Source organism: Agelaius phoeniceus, chromosome 10 (assembly GCF_051311805.1).
Source record: "Agelaius phoeniceus isolate bAgePho1 chromosome 10, bAgePho1.hap1, whole genome shotgun sequence".
In the NCBI taxonomy this organism is placed as follows: domain Eukaryota; kingdom Metazoa; phylum Chordata; class Aves; order Passeriformes; family Icteridae; genus Agelaius; species Agelaius phoeniceus.
This window is the reverse complement of record NC_135274.1, coordinates 18074192-18099725: the sequence shown is the minus strand read 5'-3', so window position 1 is coordinate 18099725 and position 25534 is coordinate 18074192. Positions and strand designations below refer to the sequence as shown.

General features: G+C 41.4%; 1 protein-coding gene across 3 annotated transcripts in view; it reads right to left on the bottom strand.

The window, feature by feature from the left end:
• Positions 1 to 25534, bottom strand: part of DIS3L2 (DIS3 like 3'-5' exoribonuclease 2) — a 180146-nt gene that overhangs the window by 139209 nt on the left and 15403 nt on the right. For 2 of the 3 annotated variants that reach the window (XM_077184037.1, XM_054639416.2), the window contains exons 3-6: positions 22374 to 22532; positions 21938 to 22080; positions 16684 to 16737; positions 12463 to 12564 (exon numbers count right to left, since the gene is read on the bottom strand). In XM_077184037.1, coding sequence (XP_077040152.1) covers positions 12463 to 12564; positions 16684 to 16737; positions 21938 to 22080; positions 22374 to 22532 — 458 coding nt within the window. Of the gene's footprint in view, positions 1 to 12462; positions 12565 to 16683; positions 16738 to 21937; positions 22081 to 22373; positions 22533 to 23092; positions 23314 to 25534 lie in introns of all 3 variants that reach the window. The other variant, XM_077184038.1, reaches the window with a different exon arrangement.

Here is a 25534-nt window from a genome sequence, read left to right as displayed (position 1 = left end):
TGCCAACAAACTGCTCGGGATGAAGTTTCCCCATCACTGGCCTAACACGCTCATCTCTCATATCAACACTGTCACGTGCATTTGTATGATTTACTACATCCTAAAGGTATCCACCTCTAATGAACATTAACTTTTCCAAAGCAAACCCCAAAAGTTTAAATACCTCCTAAAGACTACAAGTATTTCCTTCTCTTTTCTTCCTCCCATAGCCAAGTGCAAATGCACCTGTTAAAATTCCACCCTGCAGTCACCAGCTGAAGTCTCATAAATAAGAGAAAATTCTTCAGGTAAGTCCTTCCACAGGTACAACATGATGAAATGAAACATTTCAACATACAGCATTTTACTTCAATTTCAGAAAAATCACAGAGTAGACTTACCAAACTTTGTCCATAAAACACTGACTTCAAAACAAACCTCTGAGCTCAGTTTTCTGCCCCAAACAAGCTTTATTGTAGACCTGCACTCACCTCTCTAATCTTGTAACACAGCAAGGTTGACTAACCTCAGCTTTAACTATAGTGTTAACACAAGCATAAATATCCTGTAATGTGTAATGCAGTATGGCATGATTTAAACATTCTTCAGCAAAAATTTAAAAAATAATCTCTGTCTATATTTGTTTTCAATTATCAATGACACATGAACAGCTCACTCATTTATTTTGTATTTATTTCTGCACAGCGAGAATATCAGAGCAACTGTGCTGGAAAAATCTGACAATTTTGGGATAGAACTTTTTACACAGCCATGGATGAAAAACAATTAATGCTTGGGAGGGTGTATTTTTATTGTGAAGAAAAGGTTATGTATTCCGGGTAAAGAAATAAAGCAACTTCCCCTGGCATACCTTAAGGAAGAGCAGTGATTTTGCTAACACATTACTTTTCATTTCAGAGCTCAGGGAATGCAACACAGGCAGGACAATACTTACTCCAATGCTGTTCTGACTAACCCTGAAAAAAAGACTTGAAAAAATTTAAGAGGTAGCAGCAAATAATAAAGAAAATGGCAAATTTTAAATATAATGTTGATATTTTTCATCATTTGTTTTTTAGCAATGTAACACTATAATGTACAGTACATCCAGCTATGGATTCAGCTGGAAAAACATTTTTCCAGCCATAGAAATGGTCAACAGAGTTGACCATAGAGCATTTCCTGGGGTGTCTTGCTAGCCAGGACATAGGAACCATGCTACACCCTTCTCACATTTGCAAAGGGGAAAAGGTTTTTTCTTTAACAGACTGAAGGGCACAGAGCTGCTCATTAGAGGCAAGTATTTTCTCTCATCCTGGTTCCTCACCTCGCCCAAGGAACATGGACCAACCTGTGCAACCAGCTACTTCTATGCAAAAATTTAAGACTGAGGCACAGTGCAGGGCATGGCACTGGGGCCAGGAGGAGGGGTAGGAGGGAGCACACCCAGCCTGCTGAGAAGCAGAGGTGTTGAGGCAAGTCATGAAGACAAAAGGATCCGGATGTCAAGTATCCGAAGGAAGAGTATTTGACAAATACTTAATGCTTTCTAAAGTAATCAATCCTGAGCCGGTAAAACCACAGTGTTTAATCAGAGGCTGATGTGCCAGTGTTGGGAACTGTATTTCCTAATACCTCAAAGCCCTGCACAAAGAGTTATGTCTATTTTGCTGTCTGTCATTTTGTACAACACCCTTCCCTCAAGCACCGGTCCTCAGAAAGCATTAGACATTGTTAGAGGAGATGAATTTAACTGCAGATTATTTTTTTATTATTTTTTCCTTTCTTTCACAAAGCACTTAACAGAAACCAGTGCTTGGGAACTGGAGCTGAGAAGCACAGTCTATCATTTATTTGTGATCATAGCAACTAATTGCTCAAAGACAAGCCTCGGGCCCCAGGACCATTCCCATGTCCCTGAAGTTGGCTGCTGCAATGATGTACCACTCATCCCCAAAAACACTGTGTTGTTAAAGTGCTTGAGTGGCTTTGCAGGTCCAGAGGGCAGACAGCTGAATAACTGACCACTGGATAATGCTGACTCCTTCAGTGGCAAAAAGACAAGGTGGGAAAAATAAACAAATCAATTCTGACATGTGGTAGTGGTTTTTTGTTAGCAAAAAGTTTGTCCAAGGTCTCAATCAGCTCATAGGAAATTCCTGTGTAGCTGGAGACACTGCCCTGACAAGGCCAGCCTTCCCCTCCCAGCTTTTCCTTTACTTGACAGCCACAGCTGCCACCACACCTAGTCTTTGGACTCCGTTATATCTCAGCACTGATAGGAGTCACCCCATGGGAAAGTAGGATAGTGGGACTGATGTCAGGTACTATGAAGAGCATTTTCCTTTTCTGCTTCAAAAATTTTGAACCTTACAGGAGCCACCCGCTCCTATGCTATTTTTTGAGTTCCTACAAAGGAATTTTAACAATGCATATCCTGCCAGGAAACGTTACCATGCATTAGTGATAAACCATTAGATAAAAAGGTAAATTAAGTTTCCAAGACATGAATCTCAGCTGATAAACATATAACATCCACAGCTTTACAATTGTGCAGAGAAGAAAAGGAATAAAGCATTTTTAGAGAAAGTTTCAGGAATGGGGGGGGACACAAGAAAGAGTAGATAAAGTAATGCCATCCTGTCAAAATACTGCTCAGACTATGCATGAAGCACAGCTATGAAATTAAACCAGATTAAACTAATGGCCATCCATTAACCTTGGGTATGTCTACATGGTACAACACAGACCTGAAGAGCAGCTCAGGCACCAGATGTCTTGCCAACACAGCAATCTCTCATGGCACCAGCTCCCTGCTCAGCTGGATAAATAAACTAGAGCCAGACGAGCCATTCATTCTCCTTCAGTGGTGATGCTGCACAGCTCTGCAGTCCAGGAGGCAGCAGCTCTGCTCCCAGCCAGGTGACACAGCCAGGCACAGTCACCAGAAAGGAGCGCTGGGACATTCCCCCTGGATGCTGCTCTAATACGGAGATAGTGCAAGGAAGCTGCCAGTCTAACACCGGCAAGCCAGTTGTACATTTAAGGGCCAGCTGCAAGACAAAGGCTGAAGGGAAAGGCATTGCAAAGCTTTGCAGCTGCCAGACTGCTCTGCCCAGAGCACGAGCCTAAAGGTCAGGGCAAGAAAGAGACTCTTCAAACGGGCAGAGAGCTGTTCCCAAGGCAGCCGAGCTGTGCAGGACATGGGTCCCACAGGATTGTCAGACACAGCTGGGCTATGCCCAGGTCTGCTGTTCATAGACCCTTTAGAGAGGATCTTGTCAAGGGATAAGCTCTCAGACTCTCATCAAAGGGAGAAGAGCTACAAGTCCAAACCTAAGCCAGACCATCACAGCAGTTGTAATTACTGCAAGAGGCTACAGCTGCAAACCTGATCTTCACAGAAGGAAAAAAAAACAACCTAGCCTGTCTGACATCAAAAGGAGTGATAAAACCTTGCAGAAATTTACTTTACTGCAAAAAAATTCAAGGAGGGCACAGAGGTGAGCAACCTAGCTACCGTCCTTGAGACTTTTACCAGAACTCCCCACGCCCTGAACAGTCATTAGGTCAGGAAGAAAGAAAAACTGCTGAAATATTCCTTCCACTTCACACAAGTCCTTTGGACTTTCCCCAGACAGCACCAACCTGGCAAACATTACACCATGAGGGATTGAAAGAGATCACAAGAGAGATGCCAGTTTCTATAGAGCTTGCCAGCAAAAGTAGCCAATGTTCATTCCAACAAACAAGCCAAAAGCAAGGAGACTGGGAAGAAAAGGACATCCTGGCAGCTAATTAGTGAAAGCATAACAGTCAGGACTTCCAAGCACCAACAAGAACTAATATACAGGATATACAACTTTATGCAGGATTATTTTCACACAGAACAGAGAACGTGTCTGGGGAATTCTTTACCAGTCACTTTTTGCGACCAAAATACACAAGCACTAATTAGATCATGCCAAGACTTCATTTTCACACTTCCAAAGCTGCTCAATTAAAAGTATGTGTTTTGGCACTGCTCTCTGTTTCAAAACAATTTTAGACAAAGCTAAAAACAAAGAAACGCTTCAACCCCAGGAGGTGACACAGCTGAAGATGGATGAATCAATAGCATACTGGAAACCTAAAAGGCTCATAAGCAACAGAGACAGACCCACTTTCATGAAGCAGATATTGCCTGATATGACAGAACACAGAAAAATAAACCAACAATGAGAAAGAAATAAAAATAGTGAGAAAGTAAGAAAATTGCTTTTTTCAGCAAAGTTGGTAGATCAGCTCTGCCTTGCAGTATTTTCTTAGATCATTCCCAACATTTTTAAAGAGCCTCCAGGTAGTTAAGGCTGCGGTAAAAACTGGAAAGTGCAGGTAGAACCAGGGACCTTCAAAAACCCACACCAGATGTCTTACCAGCGAGCACATGCTGGGGAATGTCGTCATGTCCACAGCTACTGAAGCTGTGAGGAATTTGTGGGAAAAGATAATCAGGAGGAATTTCAATTTCTCTTTCAGTGTTCTGAGTGGTACTTTTTAAATATGAAACTTGATTCAAAGTATCAGTTGCAATTCTTCAAGATACTACAGAAACAGAGACTGGCAAAGCTGGTTCCAGGACATTGATTTGTATATTGAAGGATAATCCCAAATAGCAAGCAAGAAAGACTTCCTGTGTTAGCAGTGTTAAAAAAACTGCTATTAATGCACATAAATCACTGACCACCTTGCACTGCATGATAGTGCACCAAGACTAGACTTATTCCCAGTTCTTGTGATGTGCACAGCAGTTGGGACATAAGCTTCAGAAATCTGAGGAGAAGGGATCCCCCTCAAAGCAAGTAACATCACAAAGCCAGGCCAGGAGAAAGTGGGAGGCCAGGAGATCTCCTCAACCTGGCTGCACTTCGCCTCATCTGGAGGAAGACACAGGAACACTCTCTGGGAGAAGGCAAAACTGTTCCAGCTCTCTGAAGGAGCAGCATGCTGACTCAAAAACCTACCTATTTGACTGCAGATACCTTTATCTTAGATGGTTACAAATTACCAACAACAAATCTAACGCATCCCATCCCTGATGACAAATATCCTTCTTATCTCTGAGAAACACGTGGTTATAAATGAGGTTCCACATCCTTCCCCAAAGAACCTGTTGTAGAAAAATCTCTGTCACTCCTCTAGCAGATGCAATTCTTCATTTACATAAATCACCCCTATTTTAGATTCCTTGTCCCTCTGATTTATGGCCTTAAGAAAAATAAACATGAGTTAAGGAAACAAGGGAAAAGAGTTAATGAGCCAAGCTCAGTAGTTTAGACCACATGTAAATACTGCAGCCAACTGCTGTTTCTCTGACAGCCAATAACAAGAGCAAACATGCAAATAGATATGTAGAAGTTTTCCTATTCTTCAGAACTTAGGGATACAGTCCAAAACCACATCACCTCAGGACTTAAAGGTCATCAGGTTTTTAGTGTCATAGCAGTTCTTCATTTCACCAGCTATCAAGCTAAATTAGGAATATAGTCTCCTTAAAAAAAAAACAGAGTATGACATTCACTGTACCAAGTTTAGGCCAGATGAAACTTTTAGTATCAGTAGAGTTGATTAAAATTTATTCCTAATTATGCAGATCAGAAAGAAACCCAGACTACAGAAAATCTGGATAGTATCTCAAGAAAGCATTTATAAAAAGTTAAGTGAGTTTAATGTGCATGACTTTCTAAAAACCAATCCCATCACAACAACAGGTATCATGACTCTTATAAGGTGCAGGCTCCAAATACTCATGTGATATCACCAAATAAGTCTCCAAACTGGCAAAAAACAAACAGTTCTAAGAAATACTAATTCCACAGGAACCAAGAACTTAGAAAAGTCCAAAATGATAGTGGTTATATAAGAGATTGGATTAAGAATAATCTACTGTGATGTGTGCATATTTACAGAAGACTTGGAAGAACAAAGTTTAAAACAATCACTTGAAGAAAAGTTAGTTGTTAAAGGAAACAATTTGCTGTACTAGATTATATTTATGTGACCAAGAAAAAAGTAGTGAGCAGGAGCAGACACCAGGTATTAAATGCTGGCTTGACTCCTCTTCTAAAGTAAGATCAGATGCTCCAAGAGCATTTCCCTCAGTGCAAGATGAAGCTCTTTGAGCAACACACACTGAAATTTAGCAGTATCTCACACAGCCTAAACTCACTCCCATCTGCTATTATTACATTGGGGATGTAACAACTGACCACATGTCATGAATGATTATTTAATGTTTAATTGTTCACCTAAGAGAAACGTTTTTATCTTATTCTGTGCCTGTGCAGCCAAACCACAGCTGCAATGTGACTCTGTCTGCACTGGAAGGACAGGATGCAGACAGTCAGTAAAAATAAGTTTGTCTTCCTACCTAACCAAACAATTTGCCTTTTAATATCACTCTTACTCAGAACAGAATGAGGAAGAATAAAAAGAATATTAGACTCTTCAAAAAGTTTGTCTTCCTACCTAACCAAACAATTTGCCTTTTAATATCACTCTTACTCAGAACAGAATGAGGAAGAATAAAAAGAATATTAGACTCTTCAAAAACTCTGCACTGTACCTTTCTTGTGATTTTATTATTCAGAATCCTGGGTTTGGCTTTACCATCAGAGAGACAGAGGCAGGAAAGGCCCTTCTCAGGAAGGCAAGGTTGCTTGCAACATCCAAAAGCTGGTGTTTCTGCCTCCTTGTTTTGCACATGCAGGGGGAACAAGGGCTGAATGCAGCACTGGGTCATGGCAATCTCACAGAATCCAGATCATTGCAGTAATTATATCATTATGCACCATAAAGAGCATGCCAGTGCTTGCTATTAAAACTGGCTGTGTTAAGATGTCAGTTGATTCACTTCAAGTGATATTTGATTAACAAAATGTCATAACGACATCTGTGAGAAAGCAAATGCCACACATGTCTCAGTGAGCAGCGCCTCCTATTCTCTCAGCTTTTCTGCTACCAATCTACTGCATTGCTACTCCAAACCCAGTGAGTTTGCAGCTCAGCAAAGCCTGGGAAGAGCCATGCCAGCTCACAGAGAAGGCCCAGCAGTGTGGAACAACATGTGGCCATCCAAAGAACGGCACAATTAGAAAGTTAGCATGTAATGAAGCTTTTCCAGATTCCACCAATTTGTGGTTTGGGGATTTGCCAAGATGAGGAAGGATATGCACACACTTGTGTGTGACCATCAACTTACAGCCCTCACTGTAAAGCCTACAGCAAAACAAATTAAAAAACCAAAACAACTGCCCTTCCTCCCTTACAGCATCCATCAACCTTTCAGATTTGCTAGAGCTCTGCTTTTCTGGACATCTTCCTAGCTGGCTTCTTAGACTTCCCACTTTACTCCTGAATATCATGAATTACACTTGAATGTTTTTAGTGTGCCAGAACACTTACTATTTCAATAATGACTTCTCCAGAACCTTTTTTTTTATTATTATGAATGTAATGTTTCCAAACAACATTCTTGATTGTTAGACTCAAATAGCCTTGCTGTGATAACCCTCTAAGAACCTTATCTCCTCCTGAGTTACTGTTATCCTTACATTAGCTGCAAGATTTTGAGAAGAAACTGAGTCTCAGAAGAATTTGATTGAAATGAATTATTATTCAGCAGGGCAAATCCAAAGCTAGCATCTCCTCTGGACAACTAATGCTTCATAGGTTTTCACCAACAGTGGGAGGCAGTGACTTGCCAGGATACGTAGCTCTGTTCAAACTATACGTGGTGATATTTGTGATGACTGCTTAAATCAAATTGTTCCTTCTTCACATTTGTTTGCAATTATGCCAATAGCAGTCACAGCTGGGAAAAGTGAATTGTACTTTATATCTTCTGTACAGAAAGTGTTTAAATATTTATCTGTGATGTATGGCTCAGAAGAGGCAGCTTGAAGATCTCCTGCTGCACTGCATTGCATCTGACAGCTCAGTGTTGAACAGAACATGTGCTTTCATGAGCTATGAAGCATTACTATTTCTATCACTGTTGGACACTTTGTGACTAAAATGTTGGACCCATTATCCTATTATCCAGCAACACACACTGTACATAATGAACAGATCTATATCCTTGGCCTTAGAGACCTTCCGTCAAAATCAAAGGAATAGGAAATTGTGCAAAGAAGTACTGCAAGCTGATAAGGAAATTATTCATAAAACAACAACAACAGGGGCACTGATTTGCACTAATTTCTGAGAAACTGCAGGTTAATCAGGAATTATTTTATCTGCATATACAGTAAATTTATGCAAAACTGGAGACCTCACTGGCATATTGTAGCAACCAACAGGGAGTTAGACCCCAAAATACTTTTTTGTAAGTTTTGGGCATCACCAAGTCCTTGTCTGGGTACTATTTTCAGACTAAGACTAAAATTTCAGCTGTAGCGTGCAATACATGAGACGGTTGTCATGAAAAACATTCCACGTTATAAACTACTACTCTAAAAGCACCAGGGATTGGGCCAGGAATCCAAGCCCCAAGTGATATCAAATGACTTATTATGCTATTTCCTTCCACAAAAGAAATTACATCTTGCAAGAAAAACCAAAACAGATACCTGAAATTAAACAAATTCTGTCTGGCAATTAAGCAGGCGGCAAAAGAGCAAAAAGAGGCTGTAAGGAAAAACAGGTTAGGTTTATCCTCTATACTGACACACTGCTTCCCTCCTTAATGAGCCTACAAAATATTGCTGTAATCATAGTATCAACATTTTCTTTGACTTCAGTAATTATACACTGTATAATTGAAGCTTCTGAAATTGATGTATGCACAACTCCATAAAATATACTAAGAACCCAGGGGTGGAAGTTAAAGCAGTAAAAATCAGTCAAGAAATAAAGCACCATTTTTCTTCTTTATCAGAGTAATTAACAAGGACTGAGGTAAATCCTGTCACTGGCTCTCTTTTATTGTGATATTCTTTCAGGAGATAAAGGCACAGACTCGGGGAAACCCTACAGCTTGAAGTCAGGAGACAGTCTTGCAAACTGCAACGATATTCTGACTTCATTCGCTAAGAGTAGGTTAAGTACCTAGAAAAACAGCCTAAGTCAAATACCTTACTTTGCAAAAGCTAAATATTTGAAAGTTACCATAGCACCTCAATATTCCCAAGACGTAACACAAGAGGACAGGAGAGGAACTTCTGAAAGGCGGCCTCCAAATGCGGTCACCGCAACGCAGACCGCTCAAGCCTGGCAGGAAGCTGATGGCCACCTCCTTCAGGAGAGCAAGATAACAAGTTTCAGGGACAAAAAGTCTCTCCTTCAAGTCTGTGGTGCCGCACTGAAATTGTTGGCTCTTGATCAGAACTAATAGTAAGCAGTGAATTATGAACTGACAAACTGATCATCGCTGAACAGTGCGCAGCTCTCCCCGCGGATGTGTGAACAAACAGAGCTTTAAGAGCAGACAGAAAAAGCACAGGGAGGACCACAGTAGCTCATCCAAGCAATTGATGCACATGCTGGGAAGGACACAATGTTGAGAAATTCAAGCCTGATAAATTTCCCACCACTGAGCCAAGAAGTAGAAGGCTGGACAGCAAAATATTGCTGTCTCTCTCAAGAGGATGTTACATAAAGTATAACCACACATGCAGAGCATTTCACCATCCCCTTACATTTCACTGTGGCATTTATACCTGTGTGTAGGGTATCACCATTACAGCTCAGTGGGACACTGTATGTCCCTGAAGAAAATGCTCTCCAGCTGGTGTCTCTTCCCTCACAGGCATTTCACCTGCAATGAACAACTCACCAGGGACAGGGCAGCTCCTAATTTTCTCAGCAATTCAAGCAAACACACAGGTTTTCTGTCCAAAATCCAGAGCTTGTTACCAGTCACAGGTTTTCCCTTTTCCTCCCATTTACACATAAAAATTGAACTGAGGTGCCAGCTAAGTCCTGCCTTTACTGGAACACAGCAATACACTGTGACTGCAGGAGAAGGTGCATGAAACCACCTGCACTAGCAATGGGAAGATCTTCCCTCAGAGCATCCAGAGGACATCCAGGGTGCTGGAAACCCAGAAGGCACAGACTGAACACACTGCTGAAACAACAGCCTTATCTTGTGCAAGAAACTGGTACGGCAGCAAAAAAAACAGCTCAGTTCTCAGTGGAGCACTGGGTAATGTGTTGGGAATAGAGAACCATAAAAATAATCAGCACACACATCTCAATCCTAACAAACCAATATGTACAGAGCCTGTAAAGCCTCCTCTGAGAGCATCAGTTATACCATATATCTGATTTACATTTTTCAGAGAAACAACTGAAGCTCTTCAGCTTGTTCCAAAGGCCCAATGGGAAGGAGAAAACCCTCAATACACCTAAGTGGCAGCTTTGCAGCAGCATGAGACTAAACAAATGGAAAAACCTAAAATAGGTTGTGACAGTTTATCATTAATCAGTATGAATTATTTGGAAGAAGGCAGTATCTTTCAGTGCAATTTAGTGGCACCTTTCCCAAAGAACTAATACAAACATGAGTACATAGCAAGAGATTTGGGGAGCAGGGGAAAAGGAATGCCATCGCTGATTGAGTTGTTGATAGCAAGAAACAAAAAATGAGACTACACAGGACAGCACCTGTGTGGCTGAAAAACATGACTGGCATGTTCCAGCTACTTCATTTGGCAAGGGTAAATTCACCACAGAAGAATCATAATCATATTACAAAACACTCAAGTCTTTTGAATAGCTCCCTTGCAGTCAAATACCACTTCTCTAACAGTTCTATTTATTCATACATTTTGCCAGAACAGGGATAACATTCTGAATGCTTCCTCTTATATTCATAAAAGATCATTGCTGTTGAACATATGAAGGTATGAGAATAGAAGAGAGAGGGAGAGGCATTATCTTTGTTTAGAAACAGGTATAAATAGAAAACTGCAGACAAAGCTTCCAGCTCAGGCAATCTCTATCAAGCCTACGAAGAAGCCCTGTGCTGGCAGGTCCTGGCAAAGGATCCAAGCATCCAAACTATTCTGTTTTTCCATCTATATAAAATGGTTTAATACAAAAGATAACTTGCCTATATGGAATTGGTGACTAAAACACATAGTTATCAACACAGTTTTAGTGAACTCTGACCTGAGGACTTGAATAGCTATCGAAGAAATTTTGCTTTGACCCTCAAAACTGGTTCTCAGAGATTACTGAGATGGCAGCAGACCTCCTTCTTTTATTTGTATATGGATATACCTGTAATACCTTAGAACCCACTTATGATTGCCTTTTGTATTAGGTTTAGTTTTGTAGTTAGGTGTGTCAATAAATACTCAGGTCATTCACTCATTTTATGCATACTTAAAAGGAAGAGACAAATTCTAATATGTCTCAAACCATCATTTCAATTGTTATTAGATTTAACAGTACAGGTAGAAGGTTCAGCAAATGACCAGACTTGGCAAGAAATCTTGCATTTGCAAGTCTAAAATCACATAGCTTCAAACAAAGACAGGCAGAGAAGGTAGCTACACTGAGTAAAAGCACCAGGCCAAAGTAGTTCAGACTACCCCCCATTCTGTTGGAAACATCCTTACAATTACTTTTGTCCAAAAGATCTATGACAGTCTTTAAACCCTTAAGAAGAGTGCAAAAACTATGTTTGGAAAACAATTTGCGGTGATTCTGTCATGCTGACATGTAAAAACCCATGTTAAAATTGCTAACTGTAGCTTCATCTCCCAGCAGCTAGAGAAAAGGAACAAAAACTGCCCTTGCATAGTAGTGTTTAAAGATAAACCTGCAAACAAGATAAAATTATCCAGATATTTGAAAGGACAAAGTTTGATTAGGGAATGAAGTTTTACCATTGGGGGAAAAAAAAAATTCCAGACAGTGATCTTACTGAAATCCTCAGACATGAAAATGAAAGCAATTGTCCCACATTTGTATTTGTATTGCTCCAGTCATTTCACACATGCTTCATTCATATTAAGAAGGGTATTACCACAAAATCTGGAGCTGTGACAAGATAAACTTTTCATGGACTGAGGACCCAAAAATTAGAGAGGATTAATCATAACTAAAGCTTTGTGAACAACACTTGTCAAATACATAAGCAATTGCAAACACCTACACAGTGCTATCCAAAACACCACAGCATGAAGACAGCCAAATAGCAGATACCAAAAGTCACCTCTGACAAATGTGCTTGGAATCAGTCTCAGACTTTCCCATACAGTGATAATGAAGGCCATTCCATGCAAAGAATGAGGTGTCAACGCCTCAGGTATCACTTCTTCCAAACATTGTAATGGATAAACTCTTTTAATCAACAGCAGCATAAACTCAATTTAGCTAATGTGATTTGTAGGAAATTCTCTGTTCTCTGTCTCAGGCCCTACAAGTTTAGTCATGAAAATTGCAATAAACTCTTTCTCTCAAAAATATACTGCAAAAATATACTGAACTGACCTTCCACTGATCTCTGGGAAGCAGCTTCACCACCACGAGGTCACCGTTCAGGGCTCTGTTGCGAGCAACCACTCCGTCAATAAAGATATCGCGGCTCCCATCCTAGTCAAAGGGGAAGAAAAGTAAGTGCCAGACCAAAATATATTAAATCATGGTTGTTATGAGGTTTAAAACACTGCCATCAAGAAAGACACACACCCTGGTGAGGCAAACATCCTGCAGTTGTGCACAGGAACAAAACAGATTCACCATATGGCCCTTAACATAGAGGATCTTTTAGCAAATGAGCACCTTTGTATGGATGTGCCAGTACAGTAGTTCCCCACTATTTACACAAGACAGAGCCAAGCCTTCAAGATGTGCTGTCTCAGTTCCTCTACAGTTACTCTTGGGAACAGGTGGAGAGTTTTATGCTATCACAGCTCTTGACACATTAATTTCCCACCTCAAACATTCAAAGCCAGTGTTCAGAACAGACAAGTGTTCAGAGCTGTTTACAAGGCAGTCTCTGCAAAGTGCTCCATGCAGAGCTCCTGCTGCTCTCCTGGTGAGCTGGGAAAGCAGGGACATGCAGCTCCTGGATCAGCAGGGCACTCTGTGAAGGTGGTCTGGATTGTGGTTAGGGATGCAATCTCTTCTTTTTCAAATGAGTTAACACCATATATTCTGCATTTGGCACAATTTATGTTAGAAGGTATCCCAAATAATGACAACCACAGATGCCAACTGCAAACCAGGAGATCTTTTACTGTAACAGACATGTCAGGACACCTTCTCTGAATATTTTGGGTTAGCATCCTTGCACAAGAGCCTCTACTAATTGCACACACCATGATTATCCACTCCAGACATGTTTGGCACTCGGTTACTCTAGATTTAGTTTGGGAGATTTTCTTCATGGGGTGAACAAAGTTTCCTGAAGATGCCAACACAAAGATTTTAGTTTTTAAAGGATTGCCAGTTTTGTCGGGTTTTTTTTCTTTTGATAATTATTGACCATGCTCTTGCTGCTTTCATTTCTGCTTTCCCATAATTCAGTATACAAAAAATTCCATGTGTCCATTTACAGTGCAATGAACATGTCAAACAAAGTGAGCATTCAGTATCAATATGACCAGCTTAAATAGTTTTTCTGAAGAGAGTTATCTTTGCATGGTTTTGAGGTACAAAAAAGGAGGTTGAGTTTCTTCAGATTAGTACTTCATTGTCTTTCAAAGAAAAAACCAGCCTCACAAGATTTAAAGTCTTAATCGCAACTTCAGCTGTTTCTCAGACACTCCTGAGTTTCATATGCATGAATAAATCCAATCAGAACTACCAGCATGCTCAGTGTCCAAGAAAAACTTCTTTTATAACCTGAAAACATGAAGCCCAAATATCACATAAGTATCTTACTCTGCTTAGATACCAAAACAATAAAAGGAAGAACCCTGCCATGATGTGAAACTAAGGCCGCCCTCCAAGAGACCAAATTACTCTTAGAAAGAAAAGCAGCAGCAGCAGCTCAACAGCTGTGTGAAAGCTGCCTCCCATGACAAGATGCAGAAAAATTGCAAAGCCTCTTGGACCAACATAATTCAAATTGGAAACCGTTCTCTTCAAAAAGCCAGATTTTTTACACATGGTCTTATTCCTTATTTCTCCCCACCCTTTCCCTTCAGCTCCAACTCTTTACCCAAATCCATCATATACATAAAAATGAAATGTTCAGTCACTTTCTAAGGCAAATTCCCGGTCTGGGTTAGGGGGTTTTTTTGGTCTGTACCTGTAGCTGCTCTGTGCTGCAGGACACAGGCTAGCACTCAAAATAATTTGCTCTACACTTTTTTTCCTCTTCTCCTATGTCCATGAAAATACAAGACATTTTCTTCCACTCCCTGTAAAGGTGCCTGATGTATCACACCATCTGGTTAAGGCTTCATCTCCACACTCTGCAAGAGTCTTGTCTTTAACTGCACCCACACACTCTCTTTCCAAACAATACATGTATATATACATATATACAAATCTAAATATGTGTATGTACACCAATTTTACAGCAGTTAATTTCAACATCTGCAACAAAGCTGTAATCAGAAAATTGCCATCAGTTTTGGCTTTCCCTCCAAAAAGAAACATCTCTATATCTTGAGCTCCAGGCTCTCAACTGTTGGGTGAACTTACGCACTTCCAAGAAAATCTGTGCACTTTTTCCTCGGCACAGCTGACACTTCAGATTACTAATGCAATTAAAATGGCACTGAATGACAACAGAACACAATCACTTGCAAAGTCTCAGCTGTCCCTGGGGTGCATCTACTCTACTGGCCACAATGGCCTCAAGATTTCCCCAGCCCCCTCCAGGGAGCACAGGGCTTTTTCTCTGCAAGTATCTCCAGCAGTGCTCCCTATCCTCCTCTGACAAGAGATCTGCAGTACTTCCATCTGCTCTGAAGTGTCTCCCACAAGCACAGCACAGCTCCAGTCACTGTCACTCATGCTCAGCAGCACCATCATTCACACTGACACCTCAAACCACACCACCCTGCACAGGGAACACACGGGATGCAAGGCAGAGATTTCAATTCTTGGGGTGTGTTCTCTGGGTAGCTTCAGGAAAAAAGCCCTGGGCCTTCCCCTCAACTCTCCATGCAACAACGAGATGAGCAGACAGAGCACAAGTGCAGCAAGAAACATGCAGGGACTTCTGGTGTCAGAAGGTGAACAGCTGTTGCATTGAACTCCATGAAGCCATGGCCAAGCCATAGCTGAAGTGAAAGGGGTATAATGCCCTCATCAACAGCAGAAAAGAAAGGGTGATTTTTCACAGCTGCAGCTCTTGCAGCATCTGGCAATGATGGGAAGTGCTGCAGAACACCAAGGCAAGGCTGCAACCCCTCCATTATGGTAAATCATGTTATACAAAGGATAAGCTTCCCAAAGCATCTGTCTTAACAGGACTGTGCCTACATAAACCAGAGTCATCTTCATCCAGGTGTTGATTCTGCTGATTCTGGTATTCATCTCCACAAAGGGCAGAAAAGTAGAAAGATAGTTGAGATAACCACCTCTGTTAGCCCTCCTTAATGTATGCATTCCTGCACACAGAACAGGCACAAGGCAACAGCTGGACACCAGAGGGGCGATTAGGGGTAAAGCCTCACATCCAAATAACTCATGAGAGTAGCTGAACTTCTCTTTTAACCTTGCATTTTGTAAATGCAGAGAATATATTTAAAAGCTTACACTTACCACACCTACAAGGACACCTGGCAGAGGAAGGATCAAAGTTCCTTTCACTTACACTTTTCCTTCCTGATGTACCAGAGAGCTGCTCTGTACTTCTTCCTCTAGTTAATGCTAGTGTATTCTCTGCAACCCCAACCTTTTCACATCCCTGTAACACCAACCTTCTCTAACAAAGCTCCAAAACATTGCCCAAAATCAACAACATAAAATAAACAACACCATGAATTTCAAGGCTTTCCCAAGCCCCAAAACAATAGCACTGTCAGCAGCAGGGAGAACAACATAATCAGTGTTTCACTGTCTCAGGGCAGGCTCTGCCTTCTCATCCCCACACCAACAAAACATTTCAATATAAAACTCTCTCATTAACAGCAACACTTTGACCAAGTCAGTTCCAGATAAAAAGCTTTGGCTGTGCCAGCTGTGAGGTCACCTTCCCAACTGGAAGGCCTTGAAATTGCAAGAGTCCTTTTCTGTCAAAATAAGGAAAGAAGAGAGAAGAGGTGCAAGGCAGTCCCATGTGGCAGAAGCACATCCCAAGCCAACCAAGATCCAGCCCGTGCCAAAGCGGGCACATGAAAAGGAATCACGCATATTATTTCTGGAATGACTTTTCAAATTAGCTCATGCAGCAGATCGAAAATGGAGAGCATATTTGTTTAGGGAAGATTAACTTAAATCAGTGGAAAATCTATAAAACCTCTGCAGCCATAAACCAAGGGTTTCTGATTACGCTATCTGGTGGTCCCCAAACCTGACTTCAGCTGGCCTCTGTGGGACCCTGCAGTATCCCCAACTTCAGCACAAGCAAAGCGTTTCTTTGAGGTATGAGAAAGTGGGATTTGGTTGGGAATATTTGGTACAACAGAAAATCTAGATTGTGTTCATTTATTCCAACTCATTCACCTCTGAGTGACCTTCTGTGCACAGCATAACTCCTATCTTAATGCACCTTTACTTATGAACTTTAAAGCATTATAAAATTACACTTACTGGAGATGGAATGAAGGCTTCATGGTACTTCTTAGGATTTATTCTCAAGGGTCCCTTAAAAAAAAAGGAAAGAAGGAGAAAGATTATGCCTGAATCTTATTAATTTTATTTAACACCAGTTAAATTAGAGAGCTGTGGGTAATATATCTACAGTGAAACATGAGAGATACATCTAAATTTCCATTATACATTTCAAGTCTTGACAACTTAGCATCCAAGCAATTTCAAGCCAAAAGGCAGTTTCATGATAGGCTTAAGCTGATCTACTGCAGTCTGTCATCAAAGAGATGTTGAATCATTAGTTGTTGCTGCTACTGGATGAACTGAGGATCCAAACTCTCCTGTTCCTTTCACACATTTTCTGCTGAGCATCCACCAGCTTCGTTAACAACTGGATAATAGAAACAATTTGGCTTGCTCTGTTTTGGAAAAGGAGAATGTTGGGTTTGCTTATTTTGGAGGACGCAAGGAAAGAGGAAAAGAAAAGCTGAGCTTGCATGGCAGCAGGTATCATTCTTATGGGGCTCTGGCTGCTTAGGCTGTTCCTGCAAACAGACAGCAGCAGTAACTGTGATAATAAAGTACATTTCCAGAAAAGAATTTAAAGGATTTTCCAAAAATAAACATTTAAAGTCTACAGGATTAAATTCTGTTTAAACATACTTAAAGGCAAACTATCTTAAATACATTTGAAAATTCCATGGTCTATCTATTTCTGCATTGTTATCTGCCAACTTAAAGGCCAAGTCACCTGCAACAAATTCATATCAACTTTCCAAAGTAAACCAACCAGTTTTGCTGCTTGCACTCATGTCCATCCAAGAGAAAGGCAGAGCCAACCAAAGCCTTATAGGCTACACATTTGCATCCCAAAAGTATCCTGGAAATTGGAATTCAGGTGACTCCAGTTCAAACTGACAGCATTTGAATCTTATGGGAACACAACTTAGGTATCTGCCTTCCAACAGGCTTCTGCTCTGGGAAGAAACTTTAGAAATTTCTCCACTTGTGTATTTGAAGTAATGTTAGCCAATTTTTTATATGAACAGATTCCATCTGTTTGCACTTCTGTGTTAAGCAATCATAGGAGCATCTCACAGGAATTGCTTCTTTAAAACTTTACTGCAGCAAATAATTTTTTATGTATTCTGGGAAACACTCAGACAATAAGGAAATGGAGCTGATTACATGTGAAAGTTTTGCTGCCTTGAAGAATTCACAGGTTTACAAAGATTTTCCATTGCACTTATTTGCTAAAGTTCACCAGCAAATGCAGAATACCAGATTACCAGCAGCATGTATTCCATACTCTTTAGATACTATTTGAGTACTTTGCTGCACTAATTTTACGTCTCACATAACTTGAACTAACAAGGACACTTGTCCCCGTGGCAAGTATAACCCAGGACAACAGCATGGAAACAAAGATGACCCACTGAGAGAAACCCTGGGGTATTTTATCCTTAAGCAAAGTGAGAGCTGACTTGCTGTCATCAGTTTCTATTAGCACTGGTACCCATTGATGGAAAACTCTCAATGGTTGTCCCACACTTATTTCCCAGAATCAGTCATCAGAAGCTGCTACAGAGAAAGGAAACAGTGGAAAGGGATTGCTGCTCTGTTTGACAATGACTCAATTCCCATATGTGGCTCTACCTACCAGCACTAAGCAGATGAGGGGATATCCTGTTTTCCTCTGCACAGTCCCCCTGAACAGTGTGGGACAGCTGTCAATCAGTCAGGTGTAAATGCCAATCATGCACATGAAAAATCAGGGTTTGTGTCCATGGCCCAGAAGGTACCAGAGCAGCAATGTGACCATGGATGCCCAGCTCCAGCAAACACACAGAGGAGCCTGCTGTTACCACATTTATTGTGCAGACTGTTTATCTGCATTTTATATGCACTACCTAATTATGATCAGCATTAGAATTCTTACGTCAAGTAATATTAAAAAATTTGAGCTCTTCCTTTAAGCAAGAAACTCACAAAATTTATCTTAGAAAGCAGATGGGCCCTATTATCTGTGCCCATGAAAATGCTATTTACAATGTTGTACATTTCACGCTGTGATATCATATCTGGAACCAGTCACTCTTCCCATCTGCAATGAACAACTGTTCTCATATGTGTATTAGGGGGTGAGGATCTGGCTGCAGAGTCTCATGATGTCACACTAATGTTGTATTATTTTACAATAGCTTGCAAATAATAGCTGCTATATTTATCAGTGTTTTTCTGTCATTAGGGCTTTTGTTATGAAAGGGAAGAACAAGGTCTGCAGGAAGGTTTCTAAAACATTTTCTGATGATTCAAGGCAGCTTCACAAGCTCTTGCCAATAAAGTTTCTAACCTTACTGAACTTTCCCAGTGAGACACAAAAGGGTCACAATTTCTCAAGCTGCTTTGCTAAATGCAGGGCAGGCAGTACTCAGACTAAACTTCAAACATCCCAAACCAAGCAGTTTATAACAATTATTGTAACACATATGCCCGGGTTCATTTGTATGTACAAAACACCAAAAAGAGGTCAGGGCTCACAAGTATCTGATTGCCACCAAGGCTTCCTTCGAAAAAACAATCCATGCAAACCAGGGAAACCCCAGCTTTCACATCCACAAAATAACAGCTTTCCAAGGAAAAACACCCTTTTAACAGCAAAGCAGGCTCTGCATCTCAGTTTGCTCCACCTGACCCCAGCAGCCCTGCAGGGAGGGTCTGGGAGACGCTGGAGGCGTGGAGCAGACATGAATTTCTGGCTGATGCTTCAGAGGATGATTGGAGTCCTTTGGGTCCATGCTCTTTCATACACAGCCTGATTTCATCTGTTGTGTATAACCATCAGCGAGCGCTCACAGGAGGACGCAGGAGTTGTTCAATCTTGTTTGCCTTCAGGCTATCTGCTGTGATTCCAACCAACCTGATACCCCTGAGCTTTGCTCCCTGCAGTCTGAAGGGCAGGGAAGAGGGAATTCTGTGTACTCATAAGCACCTGAGCTCAGATCCCTTTTCTTGCAGAAGGACACTTCCGGACACGTCACATGACAAAATGAATCCAGGAATCTGCAGGTCACACTTCTGCTACATATCAAAACATGACTTATGTCACATACAGCACCAGAAGCCATTAAGATCAATATTATTGACAGACGTCAGCACCCATAAAGATAACCTTTCACTCTTCCTGATCTAGGGCTGCCTAATCACAGCACTTGTGCCATCTGAGCAATCTTCAGGTCTGTCAGGAGTTTCTGTGGGCTGGACTTTCAGGAACACTTCATTGCACAGCTGCATTGCCAAGGTCCAAGAATCTCAGTGTTATGGTAGGCTCTTTTCTCCCTAACAGAGCTCTCAAATTCTCATCCAAATATTTCCAGGATGCTCCAGGAGACAGCCCATGTTCAGAGAGTCATGCTGCCTGGGAGTACTCCAGTTTCCTCAGGACCATCAGATTCAGACCAATAGGTTTGTCCTCCCATTCCACAGGCTCCTGTGGAGCCTTTTTGCAGGTCACCATGCTAAAACATAATGCCCTCCTTTTGGGGACTAACACAACAGACCCATGTTCATCCTGTCTCTTGCCATTGTAGCAAAAACCACTGAATATTCATCCATTCACTAAAGTTGCTCTCAGGATCTGACCTGTCCTGGTTGAGGCTGCAGCGATGAATGGTCTTGATGAAATCATAAGGATGAATGAACTGAAGATGAGAAATACTGAGCTGGAAGGCCCATGATCTAACACTCAGCTCTGAATTATTAAATCTCACTTCTACAGACCCCATTGTTTCCCTGAGATGTGGAACTGGATGAAAGGAAAACAGACAGAGCCTAAGAAAGCACATATGACTCTTCCAGTTACGCAGCACATGACCTGGAGTAGACACACACATTTACAAGAATTAGGGATTCTTTTGCCAGGGATCATGCAATCACAGGTCCGTGGGGACTCAGCATTTCAGTGGGATTCTCAGGTAGTAATCACAGCCTGATGTGCCTCATCTGCAGCTGCACTTGACCTCATAGGCAGTCTACACACATCGCACGTAACACTATCAGGCTGTGTTACCAAAAATGGTGCCAAAAACACCCCTGAAGGTAAGGCAGAAGCTTTAGTTGATGCCATATGCTAGTGCAGCCATGAGAGAAGTCACAGCCTAAGGCTCCCACTTCCTCCCTCACCATTTGCTTCCCATTGCAGACATCTGTGATGGTCTTTAAAAATGCACTGGCCTAAAGTCCAAGTAGCCCAGCGGACCATGCTGATCATCAGCAGGGATATGATTTCCTCAAAGCTAAGAGTGCATGAGATTGGCCTTCAGGATGGAATCAGGCAGACTTTTATGTAAAATCCTCATCACACCTCCAGAGATTACGCCATGTTAATGATATACAAGAATTATTATAAAATTATAACAAAAAATCGGACAAAAATTGAGGTGATGTCATTGGAGACTCCAGTCTATTGATGAAAGTTAAGTATCACAACTTCACCAGTACTACAACACTACTTAAATGGCAATGGACCTGTGTGTGTTTGGGTAAACAAAGCCTCAGTGTGGATGTCATTCCTTCATTGACTTCCACCTGCCTCTTTTCTCCAGCCAGTCTGATCTCACTGGGATGCCAGGTGTGTCCTGAGGAACATTACACCGTGTTGAGGACTACTATGAACATGGTGCAAGGACGTTTTCTTCTCCATCTCAGCCCCCGCCAACCTCTACGTAAATCTTCTCTATCCAGCAGATAGGACAGCAGGTCCACCCCCACATTCTTTAGAAAAGAATTGCTGCCTACTGATGGCTGCAGTTTTGCTGCTCCAAAAAGAAGCACAAACACTTTTGTGAGAAATTTCAGCAAGAGGTATCTTGCTAAGAGCATTTGTTTTTGCTTACACTGACACAGACAGAGGCTGCTGCCAGCAACTGCTGTTGTTTTGAGCATCATTTGTAAAAAGAAGTGTCTCCCCAGTAATGACCATCGTGGCCAGGAGACTCTTCAACAAGAAATCTGCAATTTATCTCTAGAGTGGATCAGGAATTTTACAGAACATGCAATCAAACAAAGAACTACTTCAGGGGAATGTAGGAGATTCCATCCCACTTGTAGAACACCCTGAGAAAGGGAAAATATCTTCCTCTGGCATCTACAAGTGCTACATCAATTCCCTGTCATCAACTGCTGCTGATTTCCAACAACTGCCTGTGGTTTTCACACTTATCACAAGAGCATGGACAGTGTACATATCAGGCACCTGAATTAGCTCTCCCCTTTTCAGTCCTGCTGAAACATCTTCCTTTGATGCGTAGGCTTCAAATATACTCTTCTTCCTCCCTCGAGTGGGTTTATTCAGATTCTTTCTGTCACCTGATGCTGGGACAGTAGCAAAGGATCCTCCTGCAAACAAAAATTAGTAAGTGTTACCTTGCCCATCAAACATGTCTGTGTATCTCAACAGAATCTGTATAGAAGTTTTATGTTCAAAGTTGAACTTCTGAGAACAGTTTGCCTAGAAATACTGGCACCCGACTTCAAAACACCGAAAAGCCTGGAATAATCATATTTTACAAATAATCAACAATCTTTTACAGCTCATTTTAAAGTCAATAGCATTCATCCCAGCCCATCTTTTAAAGCACAGGCTTCAAGGCAGCTTATTCCTGAAGCGTGTACACACACTGCTTTAATACCTCTGGGAGTTCCCAGTTGTCTGGGATTTATTCTGCTGTCTGAATTGTTCATTGTTTCTGTCTGCGATTCAGAGAGTTGCCTCTTCCTATCGAAGTTCTGGGGAGTTCTTGCAGATTCAGAGTTGTTTCTGGTCCTTGCAAACCCTCTTTTTTCTGCACCTGAAATCAAATACAGGTTTGAAATAACAAGGAAGGGAAGAGGTACCCCAGTGCCAGCTTGTGGTCCTGGTGAAGCTCACGGTCTCTAGTTCTTCAGTACAAGTTACAACCATGAGTCACAGCCTTTATCCAAGAGAAACAATGTCTTCATTAGTTCATTTGCAATCTGTTGGCTCTTTGGGCCTCATAACACAGCACTAACTTATTTTAGCATAAATAAAACGCTGGAAATTACGATGCTAAAGTTGGATACAACCCTTCCAAAATCCTGGGAAATTCATTAGAGCATATAAAATGTGAAATTGTTAAACTGTTTCCAAAGTCTCCACCCCATTAAGCCCCCAAGTAGTGAGAAAATACAACCTCCCTATAACTTAATTAAGCAGGTCAGGAATCAAGGAGGCAGAAAAAAATTAACAACCCACAGTACAGTTATTAACTTTGGAGCTACCAGAGGCAGCGCGGTACACAAGGACACCAGAAAGAAGTGCCAACGATCCAAATGTCCAGCCTGCTCAGAATAGTCCACAATCATATGAAAATGTTCTGCAGAGACTCACCCCTTACTTCCCTGCCATCACCTCAGCCCCTTCCCTACAGCCAGGAGAGCAAGCAGCAGCTTCCAAAGCGTATGCCAACGCTGTTCCACGGATCAGCACATTGGAATGCAACCCAGCGCCGCGCAGCTGCCCTCTTGGCCCTCCACCTGGATACTGAACATGTCATCACAGCTTTGCCTTCCAGCCCCTCCTGGCTACGCTCCCTGGGTCCAAGCTTGTACCTGCAAGTCAGAAAATGTGCAACGCCAACTTATTTGCTACAGTGCTATCCAAGTTACAAGGCAAATTTTTTACCTATGGTATCCTTCTCAAATGAAATAGCAGATTGCTTCACAGCAGCGAGAAAAAAATGTTTTAAAGGCTGTACTTAAGCAGAGATCTTTAAAAAATATGGTGCAACAAGAGAAAACTGCTACTTTGCCCAATCACAGAGAAAAAGTAATTTTCATATATATAACAAGAGGCAAATCAGCAGGAGGGAGGGATCCTCCTATTTCAGGAGGGAAGACACCAAGACAGGCAGAGGGACAACTGAAGGTGCCAGCTTAGACCAGTCTGGGAAGAGATTACATACCACAGCAGTGTCTGCAAAGGGGAAGCTGAAACAAAGGGGAGGCTTCTGTTTTCAGTCACAACAACACAACATAGTTGGGCCTTTTTCTACACAATCAAGCTTTTCACACTCTGAGGGTGCTTCCAGGGCAAAGTCTGTTTGAGGAGGCTGCAGCTGTAACATGGCAAATTTAGCACAGCAGCAAATTCAGTTTTCAGATGAGGTGACTGAGGCAACGCAACCTGTATGGCTCACATAATGAGATGGAACTAAAATTAACTGATTTGCAACTGCCTAATGAACTGATTTACAAATGTCCTAAGGGTCAAGTTAAGTTTAAAAACAGACACCAAGAGTAAAAGTACAGACTAGAGAATTGGCAACACAATTTGCTCCTGGATATGTTTTCAGAGACATTTTGAAGGAAACTGACTTAAACTGCAACAGGCAGGATTTTAGGCTGCTCACAGAGAGGTCATGCAATCTGCTTCGTTGGAGGTTCTTAAAAATAGGTGAGACAGACGTCTGCCAGAGTTGGTCTAAGAAGAGTAGTTTTTTCCTTGAGGTAGTGAAATGGATTACACGAGCTCATAAGGTCCCCTAAAGCCCTCGTTTCTATGACAGCAAGTCACAGAAAATACTACTATGAATTAAAGAGCCCGGGATAAAAAGGAGGCTAAAGCTAAATCTTAACATATAATTAAGAAGGAGCTGAAAAAAAAATAAGAGAGCATAAAACTGAAATGCAGAGGGGGAAAGCAAAAAAATATCTCATGAATTGGGCAGCAACAGAATTAGGCACTGCAGAGAAAAGTTGTCCAGCACTTGGCTAGTCCAATGGTTCAAAAAATTTGGGGCCCCTACAGTCAAAAATAATGTACAGCAACAGCAAAGGGTGGAGAAGCATCTTTGTGTGATAAAAGGTAGACATGCAGAAAGGCATCTGCACATTTTCAGCACTTTAACCTTGGGCTTGCTCTGTGGTGGGATTTTTCATTTGCTCAAACTCAAAAACAAAACTCAAACACAAAATTCACTCAAAACTACAGACTCTGCTTGAACATGGCTGGCCTGCATGGCAGTTTACACACAGCCACTGTGGATAGTATTTGACCCCCTTGGCCATGACATTTATGGCTAAACAAAGCCACCCCTGTTACAAAGCCACAGGCAACTGTCACAATTTGCATTCAACTGGAACACATCAAATTCTGCATGACTGTAATCTCTTGTATTTCTTCTTTTAAAAGAAAGAGACCTAACTACAGGTCACCATCTGTTTCAACTAGAGTCACTATTTGTTTCTGCCATGCACCTGTCCCCTAAAACTGGAAGTTAAAAATACCTCTTAAGATGGGCTTTCCCGCTGCCCCCACTGCCCAGCATCAATATTCTGATGCATAAACAGACATCATCCCACAAAGCAAACTGTAACTTGACTACTCTACAGCATAGGATATATTGTGACTATTCTTTCTGAAAAATCTATCACAAACATGGTTAAACCCTATTCCAGTACCACATGTGTCAGTCTTACTTTTTCCTTGATGTCACAGTTGAGTGATTTGTACGACAGAACAAAATCTCTCATGGCAGGACATCACACAAAGTAGTAATGCATTCTAGGCATTAAAATAACCAAATACTAAATAAATTATTAAGCAATGACTACAAGAAAAAAATTTAAATCATTTCAGTGGAAGGAAGACCAAAGTGCAGAGCTGAGGTTGGCTGATCTATCCTAACAGGAGACTTGAAGCAACCACAGAGCACCAAACACATCTGCTGTGCAAAACCACTCAGGCCTGAACACAGAGCAATTCTAGTGCACAACATGTAAATATTCACAACATGCAGCAAATGCAACATGTTTGGGTGTTTATCTGGCT